We start from the raw sequence: 15,000 nt of genomic DNA on the forward strand, positions 1-15,000 counted from the left end.
CTTGGACATAAATTTTCATTTTTCTCCCCTAAATTAACCGCCGCTCGTAACGGTTTCATTTCTGAAAGACTGCCACACCTTTGTCATATTAAAAAGTTCGGAATAGTCGCGAAGTGATCGCAATAACGGGAATTTATGTTTTTTCATGACGTTCTCGTCGCCGTTGCCGCCGTCATTGCTAAAGCTCCCTAATGTTAACTGTGCCCAACAATGTTGCAAGATGTTGCGTTGAAATTGTTGCGAGCGTTTGGCCAGACCTTTAGTTTTCCTTACATCCCATTGGAGATTAACATATGATGGAAATTGTATGAATATACCTGGCGGAAAGTAGCCTGTGAGATCGGATGTGTAAGCCCACACCATGGGTTCAACAAGATCACCAAGCTCTAAAATGCAAGACAACAATGTACAGTTGGAAACAAAGTACCAAAAGGTAACAAAGTGCTTCAATGCTCGGCAACCTGTCCAGGCTTTCAAATCACTGAATGACCGGTATATTTTGTGTACCAATTTCAAAAAACGCTGATAACGGTATTAAGTGCAATCAACAATTTTAAAATGATTACCTTTGAATAAATGCAATACTGTAGGTACCTCTTTCTGCTGAAGGATTTATAATATTTCGCTTGTGTCGTTAGTCGTTGGTCGTCATTCTCAATTCTCTAGCTCATGGAAGAATCGAGACTACCCAGTTTTTATACGTTTAAAATGTTACCGAACAGACGACAAGCCGTCTTTTTTGTGAATCGCTTGGTAATTCTAAAAGAAGAAATAGGGCATATAGTTTATTTCAAACCCTACCGGATCTCAGTGGATACAAGCCCGAAACATTTCCAGTGGAAAAGTCTGTTCCATTTGATTCACCATCGGATCAATCGGATTTTCCGTACAAAAGGAAAGCGCCCCTGATCAGTGCTATTTTATTTTATGTGTGTTTATACCTTTCAAATACTCGACTGGCCACTTCCTCATCATATCATCCCACATGATCGGCGTCACATCTTTATTTCTCAAATGCTTCAAAATTGGCGTCATGTGATGCACAAACAGCTCAGATTTATTGCGAGTATCCTTCATACAGACTGGACAAGTCTTAAGATTCCACACCTTGAAAATGAAACAAATATTTAATGAGCCGATTAACCGAGTGCTGAATGGGGTCAAAGAGCTTTGTTCGCACTAGAAAACCAGATGCAATCCTAGGACAAAGTTTTTTTTTTTTTTTTTTTTTTTTTTGTGGGAACAACCTATACCACTAACATCTGCAAGCATAGTTAATGCACGGAGATGTTTATGAAACTGGACAAGTTCTTTTGTTTTATGTTTTTGTCCGTATTTTTGGCCTGGACCCTGCACAAAACACACCTTTTTTTCGAGAAGATAACGAATCAAATCCTTCGATTAAATTATGCGCAACTTATTTGCGAACCCGTGCGAAGCGAAAACAAAAGATTGTGCAGGGTCACGGTCAATTCAACATCGATTGCAACAACATTGTTCTCACTTTTGAAAGTTCTAAGGTTTCATAACCAGTCCCTCGATTAACTATGCTGCAAGAGACCAAATCGGCTAACTCGATGTTGTACCCAATAGACCAATTTCGATATATTAAAATTCAGTTCCAAACAAAAGATATCATCTCGAGGCTCTGGGGAATAAATATAAGGATTTGTATGAGTTTATTTCCCAGAGCCTCGAGATGATGCCTTTTGTTTTTAACTGAATTTTAATAAATCGAAATTGGTCTATTCAAATCACCCTGGTTTAAGATTCTTTGTGTAAATATTGCATTTGCCATCATTATAATGTAGCATTCCCAGTTAAATGATATGGAAATACCTACAACAAAACGTTTTATTCCCAAAGGGTTTGAATTGGTAGCCGATTTGGTCTATTGGTTCAAGCCTTCTCGGATAAGGACAATATGCCTAAAATATACGCAGAAATGCCAATTTTTATAAGCGTTACCAAGTGTCCGCCTTCTTTCCTCCCCAACTTAAAGTGGTACTACGACCAAAAAACAAATTTGTTTTTCCTTTGGATTTCAAAACTATGTTAACTAAACACTAACTCGCCCAAGTTTTAAGTTCCGATTTTAAAAAGACACCTGTTTATTTTGGCTGGAATTTTCTTATTTATTGGTCCGCCATTACTAACTTTAAAATCCTGAGACAGCTGGGTCGAGGAGAAAATAACGTCAAACACTCACTAGTTTAAGAATGCAATGCGTGTGTACGCGGCCTAATTAATATGCAGCACGGGAGCTTCGGGCTTTCAGACTTTTCAACCCGTGTTTTGCTTATATAATAAATCGAGTTTACACGCTGAAATTTTAAGCTAGTGAGTAAATGACGTCATTTTCTCTAGATCCAACCCTCTGAGGTCCAATCGGCCAGTTTTGAACGTGAGTAATGGCGGACCATGAAATCCAAAACTTACACTCAAATTAAACAGCCTTTGGATAAAACTCAAAGCTCAAAATTTTGCCAGTTCGGTGTTAAGCGAACAATGCTTTCAAAATCTGAAGAAAAATAGGAAATGATTTTTTGATCATAGTACGACTTTAAACATCGCTCGCGTCTGAGAATACAGACAATTAACGACACAAAGTGTCTCCTAAAATCCAGTCCTCAATTAAAGATAAATAAATAGCTGCATTTACCCTCACCAAAAATACCGCTAACCGTTACACTTCACCTACTAAGGTGGTTTGCAACCAGTCTCCAACAGAGATAACAATGATGCAATGTACAATTGCTGGTGGACAAACAAAAGGAGCTAATGAAAGATCATTAATTTTGTTTTCGTCCACCAAAATGGCGGCGATGACGTCACGTGAAAACCACCTTCTGCTAGAAATAGGTATCCGTATCCAGATATTTTTTAATCCGCAACTTTTTCTTTCCGGATACGCCTTCCGTCCACACATATCCGGTGAATTTCGCTGGCGAATTCGGAACTTTTTGAATACGCCTTCCAGAGTGGATACTTTTGAATCTGTGAGAATCCGGAACCGTGTGGACGCCAAATCCGGATATTTTTTTATAAATTCGGATGACGTAACAAGCTCGAGCCCACTTTCTTACCGTGAAATAAATTCTCAAGATGGCTGCCGAGGGCTTCATGGCGCACGCTCAGTTAATTTTGTTTCCTTGAGGAGTCCTGAGCACTAGAGTTAATCCGGATACGTTTCGCATACGTGTGGATGGGCAAATTCGATTTCAATATGCTGCGTGTGGATGGAAATATTTTCTAGTCCGAGAAGAAAACGTTGATTTTGAAATCTGTGAAAGCAACAGGATGTCTCTTCTGAAGTGTTAGTCACTGCAATTGATGTAAAATGTAATTTTAAATAACAAATAAATGCAAATCAGGGCAAAAAGCTAAATAGACTATTTTCCGATTCCCATAATGCAATACATTTTGGGGGTTCTTTACATAAAACAAGTTATTTACTCTTGGGACTGTATCATGCTTCAGTGAACTGGATATCCATTGTTTTAATGCAAATAAGCCCCCAAAATGAACTGTATTATGGGATTTGCGAAAATAGTCACCTATCTGCTACAGAGGACTGGAAACTAGACATTTCAAAGGCCGTTTTCTCAAAACGTAGCCCTAAAAAATAAAAATTTTGGGAATTAGTAAACAAGAAGAAGGTGAAACCGTCACCATCATTTTCAAAAGATCTTTCAGACAGTTTTTCAGTTATTATCAAAACAGACGAAAATTGACATACCGGTACGTGTCATTTGCGAAAAACCTGTCGGACACATTTAACTATTTAGATTCTATTTCTATGATTATGATGTGGGGTTAAACGACTAGTTTTGCAGAAAAGGGCTTTGAAATATCTAGCTTCCAGTCTCCCCTCCAGGAGCTCAGTCACTATAATTAGTATTTTTTCCCTGATCTGCATTTATTTGTTGGGTAGAATTACATTTTTACATCATCACTGCAGTGACTAACACTTCAGAAGAGACATAATGTTGCTTTAATTTCAAAGATTTCAAAATTTTGATCTTTTTCTCCAGAAAACTGTAGGAAGCCACTTTTAAGGGTCACTTTGTGTTGGAGATCAAAAATTGGGCGTGAATCTAATTATGCACATTTGTGGACTTAAGGACGTTCGCGCGAAAATTTTTCAACATTGAATTTTCTCTGAACCTTTTACCACTGTAAGATGATGAGTTAGTTATGTCAGAAATGTAAAAAAAATGGGGGGTCACCGACTTCGTTTTGGAGAGAACATGCCCGGGAAAACACCCAAAATGTGACAAAATCGGGCTTCGTTAGCGAATAAGGCCAGTGTCTGTAAACCCAAATATATTGCAATTAAATCTTTGAAGTGAAATCTTCTCTGCCAAATATTGTTTAAGTGGACTTATTAAGTGAATTTAGTCAACTGGTGAGGTTCCTTAAAGATCAAGTTCGCATTTAGGGACCACAGTTTCACGCGCCTTGCAGCCGCAAGATGGTAGGATTTGATGTCCCGTGAGCAGAAATCTTGAATTCTTTTTAACTTCCCACATTGATTTTTTGTTCATTTTTGGACAACGTGGAGATAATTGTAAATAAAATCCGTTTCTGGAAAGAAAAATTGGGGTCACCGAACGTCCAAGACCGTTAAATCCAGGCAAAGCTATAGCAATGGCCTTTTGCCCTACCATTTCTCATTTTATTACTTAGCGCGCGCGCTCGTGTATGACGTGGCGTGTGCATTTGCGTGCGCAGTTAGGATGCGCAGAAACAATTGGCGCGAACGTCCTTAAGTGAAGACAATATGCAGCCCACTACACTAGGCAGGCGTTCCCAGTGTTGTGGTCCATCGCTGCCAGTGCATAATTTTGAGCAAATGAAGCAACAAAAACAAAAATCCAGGCCTCAGTTGTTTAAAAGGTGGATAACGCTAATCCAACGGATAAACACTTGCAAAACCAATTGAGTTGTCCAGTGAATAGTGATTTATCCAGTGGATAGTGCTATCCACCCTTCGGACAACTGGGGCCAGCTCATGGTCCCATACAGGTCAAACATTCACACCAACTAGGAAAGTGAAGTGAATGACAGAATCAAATAAGAACAGCTTGTGGCAAAAACTGTAACTTTCACCAATGCATGTGCATTTTTCAATGACCACTTTATGGTTCTCTCAAAAAATACAAGCATTTCATTTTGTAAAGACAAAGCCTGATCAAATATCTTATTTGGTGTTTCTTAGGAGCTGTTGACACTTGGTGGACTGCAAGCACTCTTTCTTTTGCTCTAAAATTTGCTGAAACAAATGAGAACTTTCGAAATGAATGAAACTGCGGGTCGCAAATATGGCGGGCATTGCCCTCTAACCAACGCCCGCAGTATTTGCGACCCACAGCTTCAGCAAAAGAGAGACTGGTCGCAGTCTATTGACATGGTGGAAGGAACATGCTGCCACTTAAAAGATCCTATGATGGTGGTTCATAAAAGGTGGCATATGTTTTCTGACCACTTAAACATGATTTCCTTTGCAGAGAGGTACTGTAAGAAGATCCCATTTCCTTTGAGATTTGAGTTCCACCCACAAGACATTAGGCTTGAGCAAAGGTCCACGTATTGGAGTGATCCTTTTTTTGTGTGTGTGTTTTTTTATTGGTATGTTTAAGTGCTTATACATGTATCAGATATGAACGGCTACAACTCTTCTCCATACCTCATCTCCTCCAATATGGAACCATTTTGCATCAGGATGCAGCTCTAAAACCTGGTCAATGAGTTCAAGAACCATGGGCACAGACTCTGTACAAAGTAATGAGGAGAAAACGGAGGTAAAATCAAATTGCAAAGGAAATATGAAGAAAATAGTCATAGTCACACATTTACTAACTCTAATACTGTAATTACCACTAGCTCTCCTCACAATACTAGTGGGAGGCGCGGTGGCCTCATGGTTAGTGCGCTCGACTCCGGATCGAGTGGTCCAGGTTCGGGTCCTGGCCGGGGACATTGTGTTGTGTTCTTGGGTAAGACACTTTACTCTCACGTTGCCTCTCTCCACCCAGGTGTATAAATGCGTACCGGCGAATTTAATGCTGGGGGTAACCCTGCGATTTGACTAGTATCCCATCCAGGGGGGAGTAAAAATACTCCTAGTCGCTTCATGAGCCGAGTACCAAAACCAGAGATAAGCGCCGGCCTGATGGGTCTCTCTAGGCTCGTAATAGACACACAATACTGATTCAGATAAACCCGTGCCACAGCAAAGGAAAGTATTATCAGCAAAGAATGTCACTGCAAACAGCTGTGCAAAAGGGAAGAGGCTGACAATCTCAATCACTTGCAAGAGGGGACTGGCTTTAAAAGGAAAAAAAATGTCTTAGTAGAAAGGCATCAAGAAGTACAAGAAGAAGCATGAATCTTTTGGTCATTCTCCTGCTAAGCTTGAAAGCGAAGTGATGCAATTTTCAGGAGAAAAAACGCATGGCGCTGGAGCCGTTCAAAAAATTAGCTTCCACCCTTGTCCTTCTATTGAGAGGCACAATAAACAGCGAACTCGAAATCTTCAAAATCGCTCAAAATACCACTCCTGAGGCAAAAGAACAACAGTACACCGCAGGTAAGGTAATTCAACGTTTAGTGTTAGTCCATGAACATATTTATCGATATGTTGCTGCAGAAGAAGCAAATGGTGAATCCAATACATTTATTATAAAAAATTACAAACGGTTATGGAAACAGATTGTGCAGGTTCCCTGTGGTCAAACAGAACAGAATAAAGAATGAAGCAAGTGGCACAGTGATAAATGGGTCAATTCTTTGAAAGCATGCAAATAAAGAGGAATTATGCACCTGAAATTACGGTACGCCCTTTTGTCAAAAAACTTCAAGTGGAAAAGGAAATTATTGTAACATTATACATAACTGTGTAGGTGCTCTTTCATGGGCCTTATGCTCAGGTTACAAGTATGCACTTATAGTTGTGACTGGCACATTCAATTATTATAATTGTAACTTGGTAAATAAACCAAGGTACAATATAGCTTTTATGGCATTCAATTATAATCATTATTTTAGTAAAAGAATCAGCTAATGATTGTCTCCTGGCCCACCTGAAATACAAAACTGTCAAACTCACCTTTGTTATTTGGACATAATGAATTTGTGAAGTGTTCTGTTTCCCGAAGATGTGAAAACTCCTTTTGTTTCAAGACAAACTTGGCAAATAAGAAAATAAAAGAAACAGTCACACTGAGGTCAGGGCACTGAGAGTTGGTTGCATTAAGCATGCTTGGTGTTAACCATTAGTTAAGTCCTTTTTAATAGCCTATGGGTTGTGATAGTATTTATCATGGGTAGGGCTACATAACCATGATTTGAGATTTCAACACAGGGCCACCAGCCAAGGCCTGTGATGGAAATGGTTAATTAAGTACATAGTTTAAGGTAGCTCTGTAGGTACATGTCAATTGAACAATCCACATTCAATGAGTTGAAGCTAATGTGAATAAGAAAAAAAGAACCATGAATTAAAGAGGGCAGTGCAGTAGAGTGTCAGACCATGCAGTCTGAAATTCCTGTGTTCTTGTTCCATCCTGACCTTTTGACTTAAAAGTTGTTCTAGCTCCCCATTGGTCGCAACATGTTCTTGTTCTGGTACTACCTAGTTCCCATTCAACGTCTTGCAAAAAATAATGACCAAGATTTATTTTATTGAACCTAAAGGCTTGTGACGGGAGTGGTCAATTAGGCACTGAGTATTACCTTCATTCCAGTTGTCATGAAATACTTTTAACATTGGATCAAAAACAGAAATGGCCAGCCAGACACGTCAGTTTGCAAAGAAAATGCAACAATTTGAAGGAACACTTGCATGATAATCCCTCACATTTTTCTGGAGGGGTATATATTATCTTCGAAGTGTGTTGATTTGAAGGGTGCCATAGAATTATTAGTCCTTCCAAATGCCTGGTCTGGCCGGTCAGTTCTGTCATTAAACTGGAAAGCATCCTAAGACAACATGTACAGTGTACATTACAAAATCTTGATTACCGTACCTCGAGATGGCCAAATGTCTGCACAAGTGGAATCACCATCAACTCGGCCTCACTGGCAGCTTCTAGAAACTGCTTGATTTCCCCTTGGCTGAAAGGTTAAATCATGTACTATAATATTTACATCAGGTAGTTTCAAGAATACTTCTTGAGATTAAAATTACTAGACAAGTAATCACATTTTCAAGAAATCACCTCTGAAAGTGTTTATTATTCACCTTCTAACATGAGCCACAAAAATACAAATAAATCTTCTTCATTTACTAAAGCCAAATGATCTTATATATTACAACCCTGTAAATTGACCTCATAATAACCTTGGGTTAAGGAGAGTAAGCAAGAAAATCCACAGAGGAATTTAACATATGCTTTTGGATAAATTAATAATTAGAACAAAGGGCAACAGGTACTTATTTCGGTCCATATCATTGTTACTGTAATTGCAATGGCTGTTTCTTGTCTGAGTACCTGATTTATACACACAATGGCCCAAGCTACATGTATGACACTACAAATGCTGTTTTATTTGTTCAATTTAAGTCAACATTAATTAGGTACAGCTGAGGGCTATCTCAGATTTTGTACCATAAAGCGAAGAAGAGTATTGCTCCTCCAGGCCCCTGGAAGCGATGCAAGTGAATCATAAGGTTAACCCAGGAGTACAACTGTATGTTGCCAGTAGCCATAATAATTATACTTGGATGGAGAGAGATGAGGGAGGACAAAGTTTGTTGTCTAACAAAACAACACGGTGAAAGAACCACTAGTCTTGAGACCCATGACAATCAGGATTGGCAGTCGCGTAAACCATTATGTCACCGTTCCTCTAGAAAGTTGCTTTTGATATGGAACCGTGCACGAAAGAGATGACCATCATGCACTTCCTTATCCTATCCTCTTTCCTAAAAGAGCTTTAATTAACTCTTTCACTCCCAAGAGTGACACTTATAGATTTTACTCTGTCTCACGCCAGAAGATTTTACTCGTCAATGGGGAACGCCACAGGAGTGAAAGGGTTAACAACAGCTAGATTCACTCAAAAACTATGTCCCCATTAACCCTTTCACTCCCAACAGTGACATGCACTTATAGATTTTACTCTGTCTAATGGGGAACCCCACAGGAGTGAAAGGGTTAAGAGTGTAGGGACACCAATTGAAACTGGATATACAGAAGATTTACCTATAAGGCTTTTGAGCTTGTAAAACTTCAAATTTTTCTTTATAGGGAAACATATCCTCATACTCCAAAAGTACGCCACTGGCTCCCCATTTCTTGAAGTCACCTAAGATCTGTTCAGATGATAAAAGGAGAGACAGCGATTGTGCAAAACAACTAGAATCTCCAGATTATAGTCATTGAGTCATACAATAATAAATTATCACTGTTACAATTATTATTTATTGTTACACTATATCTTTTCCTTTTTTCAACACTCCACCAGTAAACTAGTTTAATGATAATAACAATGACAATGGCAATGACATAATTATGACTCTGACACTGACACACACACTGACACTGGCAATAATGTCACTGACAACATATTTGACAATGACACTGATACTGACACTGACACTGATAGTAATACTGACAATGACACTGACAGTAATACTGACACTGACACTGACAGTAATACTGACAACGACACTGACAGTAATACTGACAACGACACTGACAGTAATACTGACACTGACACTGACAGTAATACTGACAACGACACTGACAGTAATACTGACAATGACATTGACAACGACAATGATACTGATACTGACATTGACACTGACAGTAATTTACTGACAATGACAATGACAATGATACTGATACTGACACTGACAGTGACAGTAATTTACTGACAATGACAATGACAATGATACTGATACTGATACTGACACTGACACTGACAGTAATTTACTGACAATGACAATGACAATGATACTGATACTGACACTGACACTGGCAGTAATTTACTGACAATGACAATGACAATGATACTGATACTGACACTGGCAGTAATACTGACAGTGACACTGACAATGATACTGATACTGACACTGACACTGACAATGACACTAATACTGACTCTGACAGTGTTACTGTTAATGATAATGATAATAATAATGATAATGATAACAAGTGCCCCATTAGTGCCCAAGGACCATGGCTGATCCCAATACCCTAGTCAAACTTCAACAAAGAAAAATTTCTTGTCATGAGTTTTTTCAATCTCAAGATATGGGGCAAAATAATTTGAAGCATTATTTATCTGCAATGGACGTTCTATGCACAACACCATTCCCTCAAACACCTGCCATTGTCAGCAGTTTCTTTCAATGCCTACTACAGGCTCATGTTTGTTTTGTTAAACCTCTTGCAACACAATACAGTGCGATTACCCCTGATTACATTTCATTATACACACTGCAACTAAAATTTGTGAACTTGCAACTACATTTATTTTGGATCTTGTTGCAAAAATTTCGACTGGAATTTTTTTTTTAAATGTTGAGCCCTATTATGTAGAATGACAAGTGTGAGAAATGAAATTATTGGTTGAAAGGTCAGTGTTCTCAACGCTCCGCCACATTGCAGCTTATTTAAAGATAATGATTAACAATTTTTTAAAAAGTATTTAATTAAAATGACACTAATACACATACCTTAATCAGATAATCCATCCTTGGTGGAGCCCCTTTGAGATCCAAATGAACAAGTTTGTGACCCCCAAATCTGGTAACAAATCATGGTGAGATCTAATTATTAAAATCCTGACTAATGAATGGTTACCTGAATTGTACCTTTCCAACAAACTCTTACTTCCTTTTGTCTAATTCCATCCTGTTGGTTTTTGTGTTAATTCTCTTTGCTTCTGACAGTTCTTGTTTGAGATTATCTATGGTCAAATAAGCCTTTTTAAGTTCTGTCTCTGCCTCCTTAATTGTTTTGACCTTGACTTTGGAGATGAAAAAAAAAAAGATCATAATTGTTATTGATTTATGTATTTCTTTACAATTATATATATTTACAGTATATATGTGGAGGTAGAGTCAACCTTGGCATAAAGTGCTCAATGCTGTGGTAGCAGAGCTAAGACAAAGTATGTACATAAGTTGAAGGATTAACCCTTTCACTCCCAAGAGTGACACATAGATTTTACTCTGTCTAACGCCAGACGATTTTACTCATCAATAGGGAACCCCACAGGAGTGAAAGGGTTAACAACAGTTAGATTCACTCAAAAACTTAATGTCCCCATTAACCCTTTCACTCCCAAGAGTGACACTTATAGATTTTAAAAGAACTGTGTCCTCATGCATGCCAGTCGTCAAAACTCTGAAGCTGACAAAAACCATTCAAAAAAAAAATCTTGTAAAAAGGAGTTTCAATTCGGCTCATCCTTGTTGGGAGGATCCACAAAACTCATGGATGACGCAAAAAATTGAAAATACACTGTAAAGGTGCTTCAAAAAAATTAAACATGTCAATAAAAGTGCCTATCACCTCAACACACTTTTCCATTTTATTTAATCTCCAAAAATCGTCCCAGATACATCGTGTTGTTTTAATAGAACCTTTTGATTGAAATTTCACTTGTTCGTTGTCTTTGAGAGACAAGAAAAGTGGTCAATATGACTACAGTATGAACGATAAGGTCCAAGCAATCAAGGGGAACGAGTTCGATACTGGGTTGTCACAAATTAATTTGTATTGAGATAGTTATTTGAAAACAGCCATTCAAAGAAAATTTGTGACATCAACCCAGTATCGAACCCTTTGCCCTTCACTACCTCGCATATGGATCAAAGTACATTGTATGACCAGCCATTTTCCCCGTCTATCAAAGGCAATAAAAAGTAAAATTTCAATCTGAAAATTTCAATATCTAAAACTTCAACACTATGTATAGACATAATCGGTTAACTCAATGTTGTACCCAATTCAAACCCTTTGGGAAAGAAACGTTTTGTTCCAGGTATTTCCATATCATTTAAATATGAATGCTAAATTATCATGCATTATACAACACATCACCAAGGATCTTCATCCCGGGAGATTTGAATTGGATATGTACAACATTGAGTAAGCCGATTGGGTTTATTTGGGACGATTTCGGAGAATAAATAAAGTGAAAAAGTGAATTGAGGTGACAGGCACTTTAAGTGAAGCTTTAACCAAAACGATCCTAAACAATAAAAGATTAAATTTGTCTGTTTTTTAATTCACACCGTGATCGAAAAATACATATTTCTCCTCGCAACTTTGCAAACTGATTGCTTTAATTTTCCATTCAACATTCAAGTTTGTGAATACATGGCATCTTCAGTGGTTCTAATGCTACACTTTCTTTAATCGACTTTTTGCAATTGCATCAACAAATAAGATACGGAGGCCCAAAAATTTCTGCAATGTAGCTGTAACTACACAAATGAAAGGCTATTACACAGTCTGTAAATAACGCCACGAGGTAGGACTTACCAGACTGTGATTCCTCCTGTGTCGCTACAAGATCGCTTCGCTGGGCAAGCCTGAATAATATAAAACAGACCGCAAGCGCCGAGATTGTTATTCCGACATTGGTGTAGTTTATTCGCATGTTATTCATGGAAATAACTCTGCGTACGCGTATTGTATATTCTGCAAGCTGAAAACGACTTTTAGCCAACCTCGTTCCCAGGGTCTCTCTTCTTTGCCTGCATTGTCGTCCCAACTTGGACTTCAGGTTCGGTCGCCGGTTTAGTTTGGTCAGCATCGCGTGACGCGAGCCGCAAAGGCCCAATCAAATCTACGTTGTGTCGGCACTTGCGCAAAATATTAAGGGCGCGTTCGATTGACTCAATTCCGGAATAAGAGTACGTGGAGTGATGATTAAAACGGTATGCTTGGCGCGTTTCGAAGCTGCAAGGATGATAAAAATATGTGTAAAATAGCATTTTAGTAAATGTTTGACAATTTTAATGTGAATCTCCACAAAAACGAAGGATTTCCAACTTGTATTCCATATATTCCTATTCCGGAACATGGTCAATCGAACACTCCCAGCCTTACTTTGCCAACGGAATAGGCTGATCGAATTCTTCGTCACGCGTTCCCAAATGCTTCATGTTCATTTGCATTTCATGACTCCAATGACTGAATTTTAGCTTAGTCGACCCTTGAAGAAACGTTGCTCTTGTGAAGGGCCTTTGTTGTCCTGATATCTACCACTCGCAGAAAACCTTAAACGCCCCAAGTCATGGACAATGTCCGACGACTGCTCACTACTATCTGGTCCCCAGTCCGGAATACGAAAAAAAATTGGCCAACATCTTTTTTTGTACGTCTACTAGCCGCACATCCAACATCACTACCCAACAATTATTGGCCAATAACGTTGGAACGTTAATTTAGCAGGGGCTTTATACTATAGGTACTTTCAATTCAGACGCGAGCATGGCGTATGTAGCTTGTGCGCGCCCAAATTTTTACTCAATCGCTCATCATAACGAGATGTATACAAAATTTGGTTTTATCAACGGAGTTGATAATGTAAATTGGCCACCGTACAGAGATTCTAAAAGCTGACGTTTCGAGCGTTAGCCCTTCGTCAGAGCGAATCGAGGGATTATGGGTTACGTGTAGTTTATATAGTAGAGTAGGAGCTACGCTATTGGTGGTAACATGGCAACGTGAAAAATAGGAATATATTAGGAATAGGAATATATTAGCGTAGCTCCTACTCTACTATATAAACTACACGTAACCCATAATCCCTCGATTCGCTCTGACGAAGGGCTAACGCTCGAAACGTCAGCTTTTAGAATCTCTGTACGGTGGCCAATTTACATTATCAACTCCGTTGATAAAACCAAATTGTTGTATACTACTTCCCCACCGACGCAGCATCACAGTTTCTTTAGAAACTACCCCTTCATAACGAGATGTAGCCTCATCGACTTATCCTCAAATCGAAAATGATAGAAATAATCTGTTAGTTAAAGTGAAGGTTTCGTTTCATAGTTTCTTTTAGAAGTGGGTGTTTCAGATAGGTTAAAAGGGCACTAGAGATGTCGTAAACATCAGAGCTAATCCTAATCTCGTACCCAGATCTCCCAAGGTCATACGGAAGGGAGATCTGGTAAAGTTCGATTTCAAGCATCAGTGCCAGCGAGGCCCGAAATACGGGCTTTTCTATCACTGCGCATGTTCGTATTCAGTTGTGATTTTGGGTGATTTTGCGGAATAAACATGGATTTCGAGAGTATTCTTGAAGAGATTCTTTTGGGTAGAGGACAAGGAAACCTTGCCTTAATAAATTTGTCACTGTGAAAAACAAAAAACCCTGTTACCCCACCCTTCCAGCAGATTTTTTTACCACCCAGATTCTGGGTGGTCACGTGACCAGACGCAACCAGGGTCTCTCCCAACGACCAAGGGAGGCAGAGAAGAGAGACCCTGGGAACGAGGTTGGCTCCTCGTATTTTCGGTTTTCACATGACGTCACAGCCGCCATGGTTGTGCCCCTAAACTGTGTCCCGACCCAATCCTCTGGGAATTGAACCCTATTAATATGCAAAACGTTTTCTTTTGTTCTGGTTGAAAAACATGGCTGTTGATCACATGAATGAAAACCAACAATAGTTAGCCCGTGTCGTCCTGCAGCCGTTAGTCTAGGTATGTCCGTGAAGGACCGCCCACTGAGGAGGAACCGTGTTTGGGCTGCCAAAGGAAGAGATAACTAGCAAGATCCTCCTCACTAGGCCTGTAGTGCCCTACAAATTGCAGCTGCCTTTCCCGGATGTTGACGGATAATTGTGGTATAGGTTTGAGTGAGGCTCCAGCACTTGAGAAAGTAGCCTGACTTCTGGCTACTACTTCTAGACATCGGATTCCCTTCATATGTTGCATGAGCCCTTTATACTTTTTAAGAAAACATATCCATATGCACTGAACCCAACGTGTTGACATCTTCATTTAGAAGAAATTCAGCCTCAAA

General features: G+C 39.1%; 1 protein-coding gene across 2 annotated transcripts in view; it reads right to left on the minus strand.

Annotated features, from left to right (window-relative positions):
* LOC137969368 (hexosaminidase D-like) overlaps positions 1-12,692 on the minus strand; it is a 28,249-nt gene extending 15,557 nt beyond the window's left edge. Inside the window, exons 1-9 of one of the 2 annotated variants that reach the window (XM_068815577.1) lie at positions 12,504-12,692; positions 10,845-10,980; positions 10,688-10,757; positions 9,210-9,319; positions 8,031-8,118; positions 7,112-7,190; positions 5,690-5,775; positions 942-1,107; positions 318-386 (exon numbers count right to left, since the gene is read on the minus strand). In XM_068815577.1, coding sequence (XP_068671678.1) covers positions 318-386; positions 942-1,107; positions 5,690-5,775; positions 7,112-7,190; positions 8,031-8,118; positions 9,210-9,319; positions 10,688-10,757; positions 10,845-10,980; positions 12,504-12,630 — 931 coding nt within the window. In that variant the 5' untranslated portion in view covers positions 12,631-12,692. The remainder of the gene's footprint in view (positions 1-317; positions 387-941; positions 1,108-5,689; positions 5,776-7,111; positions 7,191-8,030; positions 8,119-9,209; positions 9,320-10,687; positions 10,758-10,844; positions 10,981-12,503) is intronic. The other variant, XM_068815576.1, reaches the window with a different exon arrangement.
* Positions 12,693-15,000: the final 2,308 nt, after the last annotated feature.

Source organism: Montipora foliosa, chromosome 9 (assembly GCF_036669935.1).
Source record: "Montipora foliosa isolate CH-2021 chromosome 9, ASM3666993v2, whole genome shotgun sequence".
Classification (NCBI taxonomy): Eukaryota; Metazoa; Cnidaria; class Anthozoa; order Scleractinia; family Acroporidae; genus Montipora; species Montipora foliosa.